The sequence below is a fragment of the Puntigrus tetrazona genome, chromosome 23, assembly GCF_018831695.1.
Source record: "Puntigrus tetrazona isolate hp1 chromosome 23, ASM1883169v1, whole genome shotgun sequence".
NCBI classification, from domain to species: Eukaryota; Metazoa; Chordata; class Actinopteri; order Cypriniformes; family Cyprinidae; genus Puntigrus; species Puntigrus tetrazona.
Window position 1 is genome coordinate 14,274,087 of NC_056721.1, and position 19,480 is coordinate 14,293,566.

At 35.9% G+C, this 19,480-nt stretch overlaps 1 protein-coding gene across 1 annotated transcript; it reads right to left on the reverse strand.

Moving 5' to 3' along the window:
• Window positions 1-12,874: 12,874 nt before the first annotated feature.
• Window positions 12,875-19,480, reverse strand: idh3g (isocitrate dehydrogenase (NAD(+)) 3 non-catalytic subunit gamma). The gene is made up of 14 exons (XM_043224951.1): window positions 19,351-19,480; window positions 18,887-18,934; window positions 18,718-18,729; window positions 18,520-18,617; window positions 18,323-18,438; window positions 18,180-18,240; window positions 17,820-17,952; window positions 16,611-16,744; window positions 16,413-16,515; window positions 16,184-16,330; window positions 15,689-15,783; window positions 15,409-15,469; window positions 14,079-14,210; window positions 12,875-13,861 (listed from the first exon to the last, which is right to left on the reverse strand). The coding sequence occupies exons 1-13, from the start codon at window positions 19,414-19,416 to the stop codon at window positions 14,109-14,111; spliced, it is 1,176 nt and encodes a 391-aa protein (XP_043080886.1). The 5' UTR covers window positions 19,417-19,480; the 3' UTR covers window positions 12,875-13,861; window positions 14,079-14,108.

Below are 19,480 nucleotides of genomic sequence, written 5' to 3' on the forward strand. Positions count from 1 at the left end.
CTAGCCAAAGTTCTGAGAATCTTTCCATATTTGCTAATAATTAATTAATTTATACCTTCATGATATCTGGGTTGACAACAGATGTGTAGGATTTTTGTGGTTATTTGCGCGTGAGTCGGGGTCAACACCTGGTCTCAGATCTCTTTGGAAGCTCCTGCTTCATAATCCAATGATTTTCAGACCTCTCTCAAAGAAGCGGGAGAGGTAAAGTATGTGAGGCTTTTGTGTGGCGGCTCTGGAGGCTTTACAAGGGGAATGCAAGGAGACGACGCCGAACTGACAAGCAGTAAAATCAATGTGAGGTCTCATGTGAAAAGACATGAAATACTAGTTCATTTAAGACATTTCTCCTGGGCTTTCTGGTGAGATGAAAGCAGCCCCGAATCAACAAGTTCAGACAAAAAACTTGAAGTTATTGACTGCTCTAAGTCAGAAATACTTAGGCTTAACCATAGAAATGATGCATGTCCATCCAAACTGCAAAGTTACATTATAAATAAGTTAAATAAACAGTAGTTCTCACAAATATTTGTTTTGGATTAGGTATCAGAGAAAGGTACCCTCAGCCTCAGCTCTTTTTAAACAGATTGTTGTTTTTGATTTGTTTTTGTTTGTTTTTTTTTTTCACAAAAGCTCTGTTGACATTATAAAGAAATTTTATAGTTTTATTGATGTACCTAAACATTAAAAATAAAAAATAAACATCTTATGAATGGTAAAATTAAACTGAATGGAAAACAAATCCAGAACTAGTTAAAAGAAAATGTTTAACATTCGATAACATTTAAAATCCCTTCAATAAAATGTTATACCTTAGAAATAAGACTATGTGAACCTGTTGTTAATCAGGAAATGCATGCTCATGCAGTATTTGCTGCATAAAATAATCATACTTTTAGCACTCGAAGATGTGATGATTTCATATGGTAACATATGAGTGTTTAGGTTTTTTTTTAGTTTTTTTTTAAGCTTTGTGTTTATGCTTTTAGCTTAATAGTGTAGTAGTTTGGTCAGGGTTGCCAGGTCTGCTGAACAAACACAGTTTCCCTTCCATCGGAAGTCCATTTTAATCCATGGTTTAAAAAACAACTCATGGCAATAATGTAAAAGTAGCCCAAGTCCTCATTAAAACTGCAGACTTGGCAACCCTTATTTTATTTCTGTTTTAAATGTTTTTCAACCTTTTTAATTTATTCGGTGAAGGACAGTGGGGTCTAAAACAGCATTACAGCCCTTTGACTTTAATTTTATAGATAAAACATAAGATATTGCCAATTTATAAATACACAAATCATATTTATTTCTATATTGTATCATTATAATATCAGCATGTTATAAGTACATTTGTAATGTTTAAAATTTTTTTTGTACATTTCTATGAAAAGTGAATGGGATCTAAAGCAACACTGGAACCCTTTGACTTAAAAAAATATATATATTTCAAAGAAAAAAAAAAAAAGTCAAACCGATTTGAAATGACAGACAGAGCATATAATTACGCAATTTACATTTTTGGTGAAATATCCCTTCGCATGAAGGTTATTTGCTTGTCATAGGTCACAGCCTAATCCCCAGATATGGATGCGTCTGAATGCACATGTGCAGGGTTACATGCATAAAAGCATTCTCCTGCTCAGCAAAGGTTCGTCCTGATCGCGCTCATTAACTCAGTGGGGGGCAGAAGTCAAAAATAACAGATCAAGGACGGCAACTCGGCTTTATCCGCTTTAAAAGCTCGCTTTGAACTAAAGCTTTCTCATTTCTGCCCAGCCTCCCTTGATAGACAGACAGAGAAAAGCAACAAAAGCCTGGGAGGAGTAGAAAGGGATGACAGATGAATATGTAGAAAAACTTAAATTGACAGATAACTGCAACTCCTGTACCGTACCACTCATGCAAACACAAAGAAACCGAAAAGTACAAACAAAAGCTCTCGAATCAAAGGATGCATCTCAAACAGAGTGTAATGTTACGTTACTAACCAGCCGAGACAAACAGACCGGCAGCTGAGGAAATGAAACCGCTGCAGTGCTGAGTAACTGTTTTATTCATTTTATACGGGCTGCCGGGCTTTTCACTGACTCAAGCTAATGAATTTAACAAGCCCATTTCATTTGTGTGTTTTTATTTACACTTATTTGGATGTCCGAGATTGTGTTGACGTCATTCAGTAATTTATGGCAGCGATCGTGATGATTATTGTATTTATTTGTGGGAGAAGGTGGAAAAAGGACTGAAAGGGAGCTCTGTTGCAGAAGGAGGTAGATGCTAAAAGAAGGTGCAGAGAAAAAAAAAAGGTGAATGGTGCACTTGTGGTTCGTTTTACTGTTAATCATGAGGTTAAATGAAAACGCCAGTCAAACCTTAAATGCGTTTTTAATTTCTTGACTGCATAAGCGTTACAACAGGTCTAGATGTATTCCAAAACCCACAATAATACTGAACAATAAAAGAGACTTTTAATTGTATGAGGAAAAGTGTCACATGCTCTATTTTTTTTGTTGCCTTTTTTACATTTTAAATGGTCCTAAACATACTGAAGGAATAGTTCACCCAAAAATTTAAGTTCCGTCATCATTTAAATTAGTTTTTTTAAATATCAAATCCTCAATATTTTAAAAAGGTTTGAAACCCAACAGTAATTTTAAATATCATATGAAGTATTTTAAGGTAATGCTTTCACAAAATTAAAGTTTTCAAATATTTTAAATGTACAAACTTATGGTAAACACTTAATCAAGAGTCTCCCAAATGCATAATATTTATAACGTAACTATATAACATAGTAATATAAAAATAGTTTCATAAGAAGTATAGCATGTCATACAGTCACACGCCAAAATGATTTAATGTCAGCTATTATAAGCATTGAAATTACAGATCAAAGTCTGGCTCTAGTTGTTCCTGGTTGTATAATGAGGGCTGTGGCCGAATGTACTACTGATGGACAAATGCAGGAAATAGGACTATTTCCGATTCATCTTGATAATAGTGTTTAATTTTGACTAAAGTAAACACAGATTGATTGTCAAGTGTAAAACAAGGACAATGGATGGTGTGAGAGAAGATGAAAGAGTGAGAAAAACGTGGAGATGAGAGCACTAGGGGAAAACAATAGTGGTTTCTTTTCTTTAAATTATAGTTGACATGAATTCGACAGAGAACAAAGCTGGACAGAAAAAATAGACACGTTATATATAAATAGAGAATGTATATCTCATTTCTCTGAATTCTGAGCCAAATTTCCAAAAATGTTGGGATGTTTTTGTTTTTTTATTTGAATAAAATGAAAACAAAAAGATTTTCAAATCACATGAGCCAGTAATTTATTAATTTTAGTGTATAAACAGACAAATTTGACACTTTTACCCACTAAATGAGCAATTGCGAATTTGATGCCCGCTATGGGTCCCAAAAAGTTTGAAAAAACAAAAGGCTAAAAAAGCAAGAAATTTTAAAAAGATTCAGCTGGGAAAACATCTATCAACTAATTAGGTTAATTGACATCAGGTCTGTAACATGACCTAAGAGATGTCTTAGAGAAGCAGAGGGGGCAGAGGGTCTCCAATCTGTGAAAGAGTAGCTAAAAAGCAATGGTTTAAACAAAGATGAGTTGGTAAACATGCCCCCTCCTAACTACAGACCTGTAGCTGGCATCAAATCTCATTTTGTTCATAAAATAAAAAAAAAAACATTTATTACATTGTGTTCTATTGTGAATGAAATATTGGCTTATGTGATTTGAATTCTGACTTTTCTTCTCATAATTGTTCACAGTCTTGCAGTCAGTCAGCCGACGGGATGAGTTTGGTTCAGACTATCCATTTAACTGACCAAAATGAGCAAAACCACTGGAAAACAGAAGCTGCAAAAATTAATAGTGGGGCAAAATGTATTAAACATGCAAAAATGTCATGTATGACATTACAGGCAGCAAATAAATGTATAACCTGTTAAAACGTTTATGAAATATCAAAATTCTAAATTTAGGAACTATTGGACCATGCTTTTCTAAGGAAAGAGACAAATGAGCAAAAGAAATGCCAGTTTAATAAGTGAATAATGTATGATTTTATCTGGTCATTATCACAAAATAAACCACTTCAGGGTTTAAACAAGGGTTTATTCAGCGATAATGACGTCCGAATGTACATTATAAGCTTTTTAAAAAACAAATAAATCAATGGACATGAAATGGTGGTTTGAGCTAAACGTATTTGATTAAGACCTGGTTCTGTTACCTAAAATTTGCACAGTGTTGCCAGGGACAAAAGTCAGTATACAGTTTAGTGGTCATTATTCAAAATATTTTGACAAAAAATATATAGCGACTGACCAAACAGACTGGTGTATTCCATCCCAATGATGGAAAAACTCCTGGAATCACTCTCACAGCCTTCAGTTCAGAGGATAACAGTGTAAACATTGGAAAATGGTAAACATTAGCTGAACAATACAATGGAAACAAGTACTGAAAGAAAAGCAAGTGCTCAATAAAAAAATGCTTTGCACTGTATTAAACATTAATGTTTCTCATTTAGTATGCACACTGGAGGTGTCTGTCTGATAGAGTTGATTGCATGCAATTTAAGTGTGTGTGTGTGTGTGTGTGTTTAAAGCTTCACAGATCTTGTTGTCAGTCTGGGTGAGGTCAGAAAAACGCATACACTGACTAATTAAGTCTATTGTTGTCATCTATTTACATTGCTAAGACAACACATTTGGTGAAACGGAAATGTTCTGTAAGGTTCAGTGAGAAAATGTTTGTTCATATCACCCTCTCAAAGCAAATTGTTCAATATTTACATGCAATAATATCTGAGTGATATATTGCAAACCTAATGAGTTCAAGTTTTAATAAGAAAACACTGCTTCACCCTCTCGTAAATACAACGTTTATGCAATGTTCTTGTATTTTATGCATGGCTCACGTAATTTAAAGAGAAATCGACATCTTCGCTATCTTTACTTTTCACAAATAAAAAATTCTAGTAAGTTTTTGTATTTTTTTGTAAAAAGTTTATAGGACCTCTAGAGCACCCCGAGTATATTTTTCCTGCGCAATAATAATTAAATATCTAATGACTTAATACACGCAATTCACTGTTTGATAGAGAGTAATGATGTGATGCTAAACTCATAATTACTGCAAGCATAAATCAAAAGAAAATCATCAGCAAAAATCAAAATGGCTTGAATGGCTTTACTGCAGAGCAATTGCTTTACGAAAATAAATATAAGCATCACTGCATGTGGTGAATAATATACCAATGATCAAAATATTGATTTCAAAGTCATTGAAAACGATAGTTTTGTGAATATGTTTGAGATCATGAATAGATCAGCCTGATGTTAAATGTGTTGTGTAAGTGCCAGAAATGCTAAACTCCTCTTGTTAAATTGAATCCTGCTTAATTTTCAATGGCAATAAAATATGCTTTATTTAATAAAATATCAAGTGAGTTGTTTTGCTATCGTAGTAGCAGTTACAAATCCATCCGAAAATGTAATAGAAAATTGGCAAAACATTCGGCAAAAAAGGTTAAATGTGAACTTTTGAAGTAGAAAAACTGAATGGTGCTTTCTTGTAAAATATACTCCAATAAGGTTTTGTATTTTGCACGCCGTTTATTTTTCCAGGGCCATTTTGCAAACATTTCACAAAACAATTTAGATGAAAATTAGAACAGCATGAAAAGGAAATCAAACAAATATGAGAAATACGACATCAAATCGTGTGTAAATCATACAATTTTCCAAAAGTAACTACACTAAATGTGACGGGGAAACTAAATGAAGTTGAAGTGACCTGAAACATGAAATGATCTGTGAATGAGCGTGTTTTTTAGCAAGCACTCAGCTTGGGTAGATTAAAGCAGCACCTCCGTGCCTGTGGCCGTAATTACACCTGCAGTGTTTACAGAGGAAGTGATGACTAATGATCCGAAAAGAAGGTGACTATTAATAATAACAGCAGAAAAACAGCTGGTGCTGACAAATAAAATATCATGCTAATAAAACCAAAAATATAATGAAACAAGAATTTACATTGACCCAGAAAAAACAAAGACCTCTTGACATCCGTTACTTTACATTCAAGTCCTATACACGAGATCAGAGAACACGGTCACGCAGAGGATCATTTTACATAATTGCTTTTAGCAAATTGCGAAGCCATACAGTTTATTGTATTTTTTTTCCAAGAACGCAAATATCAAATGTTGCATATTTTGGTCATGTGCTATTTTTGTGTTATATCCCCCTAAGGAGACGGATGACAGGTCATTAGTGTTTAATGATACTGACTCCAGAGTGTATTAAATGCACTTCAGTAATGGAGAGTAAGGCGAGAGAGACCTCACAAAGCTTTGCTGCTTTTGTGTCAGGGCTTTATTATATGCTACTAGGATTAAGGGGCTTTTCCTATCATATTCGTTTTTAAATTGAAACGGGATGGAGATCCGATTACCCTAAATTATTCTTCCCTGCGTTATATCATCATAGGCCTTTACTGACAACTTTTTTTTGGTCAAAGAAAGATCTGGTCTTGGAGTTTAAAACAATAGTTCTCCCAAAAAAGAAAAATTACTAAAATTGCATACCTTCCGGTCATCCAAGAAGTGGATGAGTTTTTTTGGGGGTTTTTTTGGAGACCTTTAGTTTAGATATTTGGAGAAATTTAGTGCCTCACAGCGTTCTGACGGCACCCATTCACTGCAGTGGATCTCCAAAAATGTTCCGATAAAGAAACAAATCATCTACTCTCTTATATGTTCTTTCAATTACATGCAAAAGGAAACCAACAGACATACTACTCAAGGATATAAGTAATCTTTAAGACCACATACTGTGCACCATAGCCAATCAAAGCCTACTTATTTCGGAGTAAATGCAATCCTTACCTAACAGCTACCTCTTACCCCTCCATGTGCCATTCCACCCCTGAGGACATGAAGGCATATCCAATAAACATTGGACAAAAACTAAACATTTGGCTCAAGCAGTAATGCAAATTGTCAATCTGTGTTGGAAAAGGCCTGCTGAGCATGTGCGTGTATGAATGAATGTTTTAAGCTGACGGGAGAAAATGAGCTGACTAAAAACAGCACCACTTTGAGTAGCATCAGGAACATGGAAAAGCAATACTCATGCATTGGTCTAGTGCCATTATTCATTTGAGAAAGCAAGCCTTAATGGTAATGGCTTGGGTGTATAAAGAACCCAGTCACACTGGAGTCCAAGTAAAGATACCTTTTTGGAAAGTAAAAGTGCTTGGCATAAACAGCTGATTATAGCCATAGCAACTAGTTGAGTGGCAGCGATGGCGATGAGGTGCTAGAATGTAGGATATGGTAGGATATGCGAGTCCAAATGTAGCTGAGCCAACAGAATAATGCTAAATACATGTACTGACACTATCAAATCAAAAGTGTGGAATAATACATCATATCTTAGATGTACAGATATATGGTGTCAAATAAATGTGATTTATAATGTACAGGATCTTTTAGCAAATATTTCTATAAAACCAATTTTTGTACAATTATTTAATTATCGTACAATTGATTATTACAATACAAACCATTTTGGCCACTTTCAACTTCTGAAGCTTATCTGTGAAATCTGAAGCCTCTGTCTGCTAAATATATCAAATTCGAATATCAACAGTTCTACCAGCATAACAGGAGATGGCTATCATATACAGTACAAATCTAACAACTTCAACATTGCATTTCCCAGCGCTCATAATGTTTAAAAAGTAAAAAAACATGTAGTTCGAAGCACTTCTCTACTGATTTTGAGGAATGATAAATAGAGCCCATATTCATTCGGAGCTAAGAACAATTGCTCTTTTATCCCGAAGAAACGTACACTGAACGCGTTGCTTTCAAGCTGACACATTAAATATGTCATATCACAGAAAACCGGATTTTCCTTGTTCTTTTCAACAGTCGGTTTCAATGAAGCACTATATAAATAAAGTTGGCTTTTGAAGTCAAAGAATTGATGCAGGCTACTGTTAACATACTGTAACTTTCTGAACTCAAAATTCCAGTATTGAACCACGGTTGTGAAGCGTGTGCTTGAAAATGAACTTTATAAAATTGTGACTGTGTTCAGATCTCATAAAATAGGCATGGGGAACCGCAGTTCAGTCTTTGCCAAAGAAGCTTTTTTTTAATCTATGTGGAAATTATTAATCAAACAGATAAAGAGGAAAGCCCGTGGTGATGGCGCTAAACTCCCACAAATTCCTTCACATACTTATGAGACTAAAAGCTATTTCAAACTTTAAATGTGGGGTTTTCCCACTACTTTTACCGATGTAAATATATTTAAATAAGTTTCACATCACCGGAGAAGTGTGAGCCGCCTTGTACTGTAAAAAAAGATGGATGTTTGGAACATGTATTCAGAAATAATGTTTTTAAAACTTGATGGGAAATGTTCTTAGAACATGCTGGGGTCTGTTTTAATAATTGCATTACATTAAATTCCCCGCTGATTGTTACATGGTTAGATATTACCTTCAAACCCCAAATAAAGCCATCCCAGTCATGCCTATGTAAAGTGCTTTTGATAAGACGAATGAAGGCAAAAGTAATCAAACTTCAGAGAGACAGAGAGGGGAATTTATATACGTTTTCACTCTTTCTCATTCTCCTTGAGTGCATGTACTTGTCACCTGCTTTAAAGAGTTAGTTCTCCCAAAAATGCTAGTGCATGTTAGTGTATATGACTTTCTTCTTTGAATCCAGTAGGTGTACTTTGTCACCATATTTTGTCAACAGTCCAAAATATGTGAAATAAAGTGCACACATCTTTAATAAAATAGGCCTCACACTGCTCCGGGGGTTGAATAACGGCCTCCTGTAGCTAATCCATTTGTTTTTAAATGAAAAATATTCATATTTCTCAACTCAAATTTTATTTATAGAGCACTTTCTACACCATTAAAATAGACCAAAGTGCTGTCTATAAATAAGAAATAGGATATAAACATAAAATAACAAAATGTTTCAAATATAAACACGTTTTCTGACTTCCACAGACTGTCATATGTGCAAGCAGTTCTGGTGGATGGAGTAGGATGTCAGAATTGGTTTATTCACCCCCCCGAGCCATGTGAAGTACATTTTTATTACAGATGTGCGCACCTCAGTTCACGTCTTCTGGACTGTTGACAAAAAGCATCTGCTTACCCCATTGTAACGCTTGGAGGGGCCAGGACAATTTTTAATATAACTCCGAATTGGATTTGTCTGAAAGATGAAAGTCCTATACACCTAGGATCCCTCGAGGGTGAGTACAACACAGGCTAATTTTCATTTTGGGGTGCACTAACCCTTTAAATCCATTCATAAGAATTTCTATAAATGTCCTTAGTCACAGTCTTGACAAAACTTTGGCAGTCATGACAGAGAGAAAGAAACTGGAGGAGACCAGCTAAAAGTACAGCGGAGAATACATCTGCTTTTTGACAGCTCATGTGATGGATTCCCCCTTTTAATGTGTTGTGCTCCCTAAAAACCTGTTGTATATAAACCAAAGGGAGCGGGGGAGGTCACACATTCACATAATTGATGGTCTGATTCCAGCGCTCAGGGAAACATAGGAGAGACGTAATATGACAGTAAAAGTAAACTATGAATGATGCAACAAGAGCTGAGGCTGATGTTAAATTACACTCAGAGAATTACAAATACCCTTCAAAGAAGGAAAGGAAAATGAATCATTCTCAGACTATAGAGAGGAGAGCAGAGACTTCTGTTGCAAATTAAAAGAGCCTTTGCTATTTTTCAATGTACGGTACTGCATCTCTTGTGATGTTTGTGTGAAATACATAAATACTAAAAAAGGTTTAAATAACAAATAACCTTGACAACTGGTTATTATACACAGTAGTACAATAAAATGAGCTAAGAAATGTGATGAAAATTCATCAGAACATATTTCGATAAATTTAGAATTACTAAATACTTGTTCACCTGTGCAGTAAACGGGTGCCGTCAAAATGAGTTCCACAATAATTGCAATAATTCCACAATAATAAAAAGCTCTAAATAAATATTGGTTTGATTTTGATGTGAGAGGACAACAGCGCTCTTACGGACTATGGACTGGTATTTTGTCCAGAGGTGAAAATTTTTTATTTGTTTCTTACAAACACACGGCATTTCACTTCATAAGACGATAAATGATGGAGTGATGCAATGCTACATTTCTCTGAATGTGTTCTGATATAGAAACAAAATACTCTATACCTTAGATGGCCTTGGGATAAATATTTTTTTGGCACAATTACATTTTGTTAACTATTCCACTAAACCACCTCTTTACTCTGATTGTTAACTGATTTAAAGTTTGACATCTGTACTTAAAATTAAATATGACTTTTCTATCCATTATCAAGGCTGGATTGAGTCACTCCTTGTTGGCTGAGTTCAAATTGGCTAAACACCAATAAAAGGCAGTGTAAACTACATCATCCATCAATCACGATAATGTGCGCGAAGCTCAAATGAGGGCAATGAAAACCATAATCCTGAACTCAAGGGCCTGAAATTCACTGAGGAAATGACTAAAGAAAGGCTGTTGGAAATGTGTTGGGAAGCAAGAATGTGATAAAGCGATGGTGCCATAGAAATAAGTGATCGTGTTCATTTTGTGCTGTTATATTAAATGGAAATGCATGGTGAATTATTAGAGATGAGTGGATGCTCAAAGGTTGCAGAAAATAAAGGGATTGTAATTCAGGATGTCATAACCGAATAAGTAACTGCTGTTTCTTAATCACATTTGGGATGTATTTTGGAAACAAGAGGCATCCTGAACAGAAGCCCTGACCTCTAACATATTTCTATGGAGCTCCTTTGACATTCACTGGCTGCCAATATTATGAGTTATACTAGCTTGACCGGAATAACATAAGTGAAAAACATATTTGCTCAAACATCCTCTCTTCAGATGCAGCCGGCAACCTGCAATTATCAGCGGAAGAGCAGAACAACGATTTCATTAAACTAAACCCTTGAGGCGATATAGATCAGCAGACATTTCTTCATGAATCTCCATAGATCTGCTGCGTACTCGTGAATCTGACAAGTACACAGCAATATCCAATATGATGGACCGCCTCAAGACCTGGCTTACAGTTACGAAGAGATCAATGAATTCCAAGTTGTATCAGGAAATTCTGAAGAAAAATACGTGGCCGCCTGTGTGCGATCCAAAAAACAATTCTCAAGTAGTGAGGTCATGACCACGATTAAAATACATCCACATATTAGAATGGAAATTCAGCCTCATATGAGCATTGTGAGACAAATTCAAACACACTCTCAATACAGACAATGCAGGAATGGGTCTTCGCTATATATCGACCAACTGACTGTGTCTGGTCCCGCTTATTACAGAACCCCCCCCAACAAATAAATAAATACATGGACATGAAATAACTCGACATTAGTGTGTCCTAGACTTTTCATCAGTGTCTGTGTTTTGATACCGACAGCTTTTTTTTAAAAAGACTTCTCATTCCCACTGCCTCTGATTGGAAATACGTGAAGCTCAAAAGCTACAGGATATTTAATCACAACATTATAGAGTCCCTGACATGTCTATTAGTTCACAGACTTGCATAATCTACTACAAATAACATTCCACATATTTTCCCCAGCTGCTGTATTTTGTTAGCGATCGCAGAGGCTGTTGAACTGCAGTGGGAAATTGCTGTTTCTTTTGAATCGTGTTATTGGAAATTATATTTCCATTTAGGAGTCCTTTTTTATAAGATTTGAGTCTGTCCCTTGGGTTTTCCTCTCAGAGCAGTGTGCTATTTTTTCCACACACGAAGGTCCAGCTGTAAACAATCAAAAATGAAATTGATGTCAGCGAGACTGTCAACTTGTCACATTATTAAAAAAGAATGTGCATGCGGTTTTATGGCTGAGAATCAGTTTGAACAGACTTCATTGGTTAGATATAGTTATCTGTGATTTGTTGCCCTCTGGTGCCGAGAATCACACTTGATACATCAATGCTTTAGGCAGTATGTTGGCCTGTAGGTTAACAATGTGTGCAGGAAAACCGTATTCTCCAAAATATTTTGGTTCAGAACATTCGGCATTGGCTCCTAAAAAGAGATAATCCTTCAAATGGAGTGTTGATGTTTTCTTGTCACCAATGTTCGCTTGGACTCTGTTTCCTTGGACTGTATTAGGTGTACTGCTATACATCCCTTATCTAACACACAGCTTCAACTCTTTAGCTCAGTGGCAGAGGACTCCAAGATTTCAATTAGGCTTCTGAGATGTGAGAAACTAAACAAATGTGCTTCATGGGAGATTATTAAAAGTCATTAATTACCCACCCTCATGTTGTTTCAAACCCAAAAGACCTTCTCAAAATAAGATTTTTGAGATCTGCAGCTGACACGTTCAAGGCCCAGAAGGGTAGTAGGGACAATGTTAAAATAAATCAACCTTCATTTTATTAAGCTACGAGAATACCTTCATCTATACATTTTGGTTTGAACAAGTAAAAAAATTGCAAGTCATCCTTCGAGGAAGCTCTCTGATGAAAGTCTTATGCGTTTCTGAGTAATAAATAACAGAATTTAAATATTTGGGTGAACTATCCTTTTAATGTTATTTTATAATTTGATAAAATCAAAGAATATTTTAATATTTTATCTCTTATTTCTACCAAATTGGAAATGTATCCGCTGTGACTTGTTTTGTGAATTTTCATTTTTGAGTGAACTAACCCTTTAAGGCGCATCCAATGTGATGTCCCATTTTTTCAATCTATGTTCAATTTTAATTTGCCGGAGATCATACCATCTTAAGTTGACAAAACAATAAACAAGACATTTTTAAGAGGACAACCATTTTATTATATCTCTGGATTACCAGTGAGCCATTAAGGATTTGTGCAACAGTCCAAATTTTAACCCTTTCTCAACCAGTGTACAATTAAAACGTTAAAAATGTGATTTCTAGACCTGTAAAAGTCACACATTGTATATACGTTGGTCTGTTTATTCCAAGTTGTGATATATTTTATCAGAAAATTAAAAATGTAATAAAACTGAATATGGGATAGTGGTAGTCTTGATGCAAAAAGGTTGAGACCCGCAGCTTTACAATATTCTAATACCAATCTGAAAAACTGTTGGAAAATGTTTAATGCAAAAGATGACAGCATGCCAGATGCAGACTTGTCAAATACGTTTAAGCACTGCAGAACAGACAGAACTAAAACATAAACGTCCAAACTTACTGATGCAACAGTAGACCAACATTAAGTATTAATCATAAATACCCCAGCATAAAGTCTAAAGAAAAATACCATCTCATAGACATCCAGAATAGGAAGTCCATTTAAACACCCAACAGTTTAAGGCAGTTAAAAAAAAAAAGTAAAACGCTGTAGTTTATACAAGTATAATGTAATTATGTAAATGGCCAGTTGGAGCTTTGTTCAGGGTCATTAAAGTAAACAAAAAAGGTATAAGGTTTGAGAATAACAGGTAAGATGGATAAAATGTGGAATGCAACTGAGCAGCAGAAACACAAATCCAACGCAAGACCCTCATCATAAATACTGCATTAGCATAGCATTGAAACAATATAACCTTTTACATACAAAATGATAAATCTAAAAACCCATGGAGAGACCGCTATGCCCAAGAAACACCACAATCACAGCGCTGAAGTAAGTTGTGTTTCACGTAACACCATCTTCACCCCAGATCCCCATAAAAGCTGCTGGATTCAAGAATAAATCTCTCGTCTCAAGTGGAAGCAACATTATTGAGACATAAAATGAAGTGCAGATGTCCTTAAGTAGCTGATGTCTGAAAGTAAAATGGAGAGAGGAAAAGATACCGGTCAAAACTACATAAAAACATCACGGACATAAAGAACACTTAGGGGGGTATGACATAACAAGAAAGCCTCTGAGAAAGTTAAAACATTTACAAGCTTTATCAAACAGGAAGCAGAATTATCAATAAATCATGCTTGTTGCCCTTGCCAGAGCAAGAAAGGTAAGGTGTAGGAAGTGCTGAATACCAAACAGTGGTGGAGTGGTGCAGGCTGGGTTTAGATCTCAGTGGTGAGGGGACCGCTGCTCTGGATGAGCCTCATGATAGACTGGACCACTTCTGAGGTAGTGCCCTGACCCCCAATGTCAACTGTGTGCAACTGCAACAGACATGTTTAGACATGACAGAACAGCAACAAAACAAGCATTTGATTCTGATTGGGGGAAAAAGAAAAAACGGAACAAATACAAACTAAGAACTTAACACAAAAACATTCTTAAATGACGAAAATGTAATTAGAATGGTCGTTACAATACAGAATCAGACACCAAGAGGGAAACTACAGTTAACTATACAAACTTATATATATATATATATATATATATATATATATATATATATATATATATATATATATATGCTTGAACTTCCTTTGTTGAAAACAAGGATGCAGCGACTAACTGGTTTCACAATTAATGTCACAGTTAATTAATTGCAAAGGTTCTGCTAAAACAAGTGTTTCGGTTACACTGAACGGAACTGTTGAATATATTTTAATACATGCACAGAGGGATTTCGATCTCACAAACCGAAATAATAGACATCATTTTCACAGGCCACGTGTAAAATCATATTATAGCCATTGTAAAAAAATAAATAAATAGCGTACGTATGCCTAAAGATTATTATGATATTTCATTTCCATCATTACTAACAGCTTCCCCTGTGAGATAAATAAAGTTAATATTAGTCGTATATTAACAATACGTTATTAACTTTCTTTACTATTATTGTTGTAGCATTATTCATAAGTAAACATTAAATACTTGTTTGATCTATTTCCATCTGTTATTTTCAAAAGAGAAACGCCGTCATGGATGTTTACAGTTTTGTTTGTCTTTTGTTTATTATTGGTTACTGTTATTTCGGTTTCAAAAGCCAGCAGTAAACAACACTTTAATATCTGTGTTCATGTGATTTTATACATTAGTAATGTTGCGAAATGAATAAATGCATAATAATCGTCATAATCGTAAAACCAGCTGAAAGGTCAGCTTTGCTAACGCTGTGATAATTTTCACTTTTTAAATATTAAAGATTTTTACAAATGACCTTTCATGCAGTGTGTAAGCGCTCTACGTGAATGAAAACAGGTAAATTGACATTACCATCAAGAGGTATGTTATGCACCAATTCCAAGAATGTCTAACTGGTACCTCGATGAACAGGTATTCACAACCGACAAAATTCTTATTTGTCAAAGGCAGCTTTGGTCTAAAACCTGCTTTACAAGAAGCGCTAGACCAACCCTAAAATGTGGACAGGTGGGTTAATAAGTTAGAGAGGGTGTGACTGACCCTGGTCTCGTTCATGGTGGTAAGGATCGCACCGCGGATCATGTTGGCGTAGTCATGGAGTCTGAAGAAGAAGTAAAAAAAAAAATCTTAGGCAGTGTACTACAGTAATACTTCAGAAAGTGAATATTTAGATCATTTTATACAGCAGAGAAATTATGTCGGTTCATTAAGTTGGAGATGTAAGAGCAGACAAATAACCAGAAAGGCAAAAATAGGCTAAATTAGCATCATAAGAGAAACACTTATAAAATAACACACAAGCCTCTCCTTCAGCACTTACTTGAGATGATCTAACATGAGACAGCTGGCAAGCAGCATGGCAGTGGGGTTGGCAATGTTCCTGTTGGCAATGCTCTTTCCTGTATTCCTGGTGGCCTGTAATAACAAATCTAATATCATTCAAAAGTTATTTGAAATTTCAGCGGCACAAAAATGTATAACAAGCACACGTTAAGCTTTGGATTACGAATATTAAATCGGCCCACATGAAGCTAGCGTTCACTTAGTAGTTACACTACTGAAACTTGCACTGCTGTTTAAAGGTTTGGGGGATGATACGTTTTTATTTTTTTGAAAGTTGCATTTATTTGATCAAAACAAATGTCTTCCATAACGTCACAAATGGCTAAACTGTCACTACTGATCCGTTTAATGCTACATTTTTTTTTCTCTTACTGACCCCAATAGCTAATAGGACTATAAAAATATAAGAATTATTATGAGGTGACGTTTTCTAATTTCAGCGAGTGAGGATTGTCCTCTCCTTAAGACCAACCGTTTCAAACACGGCGTAGTCTCGCCCGTAGTTGGCACCAGGCACCAGCCCGGGTCCACCCACCAGCCCGGCGCACACATTGCTGACCACATTGCCATAGAGGTTAGGCATCACCATGACATCAAACTGGTGGGGCTTGGAAACAAGCTGAAAGAACAAAGAACCACAGTAAATGCAGTAATTACCTGTCAGCATGATTTGTTTGATTGTTTGAGCATTAGTAGTTCACCTGCATGGTGGTGTTGTCCACAATCATACTATCAAACTCAATGTCTGGGTATCCAGAGGCCACTTCCTTACAGCACTGCAAGAACAGCCCATCCCCCAGTTTCCTGTTAGGAGAAGAGAGTGAAAACACATTATGAGACCTGTGACATTCTCCGCTGTGATATTATTAGTACAGATGACAAACGGTAGAATAACTAACATGATGTTAGCCTTGTGGACAGCCGTGACCCTGCGGCGACCTTTCTCTCGGGCCAGTCTGAAGGCATAGTCAGCGATGCGGAGGGAGTTGTTCCGTGTGATGATTTTCAGACACTCTACAACTCCTGATACGCTCTGAAACACAGGAAATAGTGATTATCTATTCCAGGCTATAGACCAAAAAAAGGGATATAAACTGGATTGGATTTTACAAATGAACAGAAGACAAAATATTATGTGTAAAAATATTATGCATAGGGATATATGAACAAATACTAATATGTATGCAGTTTAGAACAATCTACAGTGTGTATGTATGTATGCATGCATGCATGTTATATATATATATACACACACACACATACATACATACATACACACACACTTATATAAAAAAATGTATATATTATATAGGTAACCCTTAATGACAAAAAAAAAAACATTTTATTATTCTTTCATTATAAACGAATATTCAAAAAATAGGAGTATATATTTATTTAATGCCATGTCAGAATCAAAGGCTATTTTTGTGGTGAAAAAAATACAAGTACAAACAAATACAATAAAAAAAAATCAGAAAACAAACCAGTTATAATTTCCCATAGTAAATAAAAATAAAATGATAAAAAGAGAACTTAATTTACACACTCACAAATTTTCCAAGGAATGACATTAACCGGAATAACAAGTAAGAAGGTTTCAAGTATTTTGTGTGAACATAATCGTTGTCATGCAATTCTGAAAGCTAGCTGATGAAAAGGGTCTGTTGAAAACCACATGGTGTGTGTGTTTAGAGTAATGTTGGAATCTAAATCTGCGCGGCTGTGGCCCTCCAGGAACGAGTTTGACTCCCCTTAATCATGGATTACATAAACATTTAGGCAGCTCAGCAACACTTTTAGTTTGTTTGAGCATATCAATAATAATAATAATAATAATAATAATAATAATAATAATAATAAAAGTTTCTTGAGCAGCAAATCAGCATATAAAAATCCTTTCTGAAGCAAAAAAATTAGTTTTGGAATCAAACAGACCAGACCATAAACCTTATGCTAGTGTGTTTTTTTTGTACGTCTAAAAGAATAATACTTTTTATTATCTTCATTGACGAATTCACACTTACATGTCAACACCCTGTATATTAGGGAAAATGTGTGAAAAGGCAAACTGTGTCCAAGTCTGTTGAATGGGTGCGGAAAAAACTGACCTCATGCTCCAGACTGCTGTACTCGCCCTCTGTATTTTCTCTAATGATGATGATGTCGATGTTTTTGTGGCGCGTCTGAACACCAGGAAGTGACTGGCAGTGCATCACATTGGCGTACAGATCCAGACTCGTGCTGAGAGAGAGAGAGAGAGAGAGAGAGAGAGAGAGAGAAACAGCTGTGCTGAGAGCGAACGGAGGTGATTTGGTCTAGACGCACATTCACGGGCAGGAGGCCAAATCTGAGGCACTCTGCCATCACTCATCAAACTCAAGCTGAGGAGCCCAACAACTTTTTAATATACAGCAGCATAAACATCTGGAGGGGCTAATATAAAGAGATCATTTGTTTTTCAGGCTTACCGTAGAAGATTGTTCCGTGATTTGTGGTTAGGGGGCATTACGTGGTTAGTCTCAATGTTACCTGAGAAAAAAAACAAAACAAAAAAAAACAGTCATCTATCTAACAAAAAATAGCTTGTACATTACTAACTGCAAGTACAGACCTTTAAGAGCAACTCCATTGCGGCGAATGGCCGTAATGGCGTTATTGATGTCGTCCTCACTGGTTGATGCAGAATTCACATGCACCACCTCAAAGTCCACAGGAACACAGCTGAACCTACGATTCAACAGGACAATCTTAATGTGAAAATATATCATCAGCCTCCGTTTAAATTTGTGTAAAGTATATTTGACAAACCTGAAGAGCTCCCGCACATGGTTAAGCAGTTCCGGTCCGATCCCATCTCCAGGAATCAATGTTACAGTATGCCGACCTCCATACTTGGCAGGAGGAGGCTGCAAATAAACATGAATGAATAAACATTGCGGGCATATCACAGGTGCATGATAATTATGGAAATAACAGGTGTATGCTTTTATGTTACTCCATACTTACTATGATTCGTCCCTTCGAGACAGATGAGTGACGGATGTGAAGAAACAAAAAAAATTACAGTTAGTGTCGGAAAATTAGGAACCACGGTTTATTCCTTAAGATCGCATTTTATTCTCAATATTAGTAGACGGAAAGAAACAATCAGCTCAGGTAAAGACAGCAAACCCACTGTGTATGTAGGCTTTCCTCTTTGACTGTTGACTGCTGCGCCAAAAACCTACAACAACAGACACATAAAGCATTACATATTAGAGCACGGCTGCGTTTCAAAACCTAATTCGCTGTCTAGTTAGACAGCAACATCTGATGACTACAATTCCAAAATTGTTGTCTACGTTAGCAGCTCAGTGCTTTTTAAACACTGCCAATAGCTGAACGCATCCTGAAACATCATGTCAGTCGGTCGTATTTGCATTGATTAAACTTAGGACTCATAAATGAACATAAATGAACTAATACGTAAGTGAATAGTTTGAGCTAAAATGCAAGTATAATTCGGACTAACACTAAACTGCTGCCTGACCTTGCGTTACTGAAATGTCATGCTAGTTTGCTCCACTGCTAAACAAACTCGTATTATTAGTTGCGTTTACAAAATTTCTCTAATAATATTGTGTAAATAAAATGCCTTGCCTTTGCTGTATTTCCCAACTGCCTTCCCAAAATCGGTTTTAAAGCTTTAGTAAGAGTGGCCATCATGACAGCAGTCTACGTGTGCGTTGTGTTCCGGACTAAACACCGACTCTTGGAGAAAGGTTCCGGA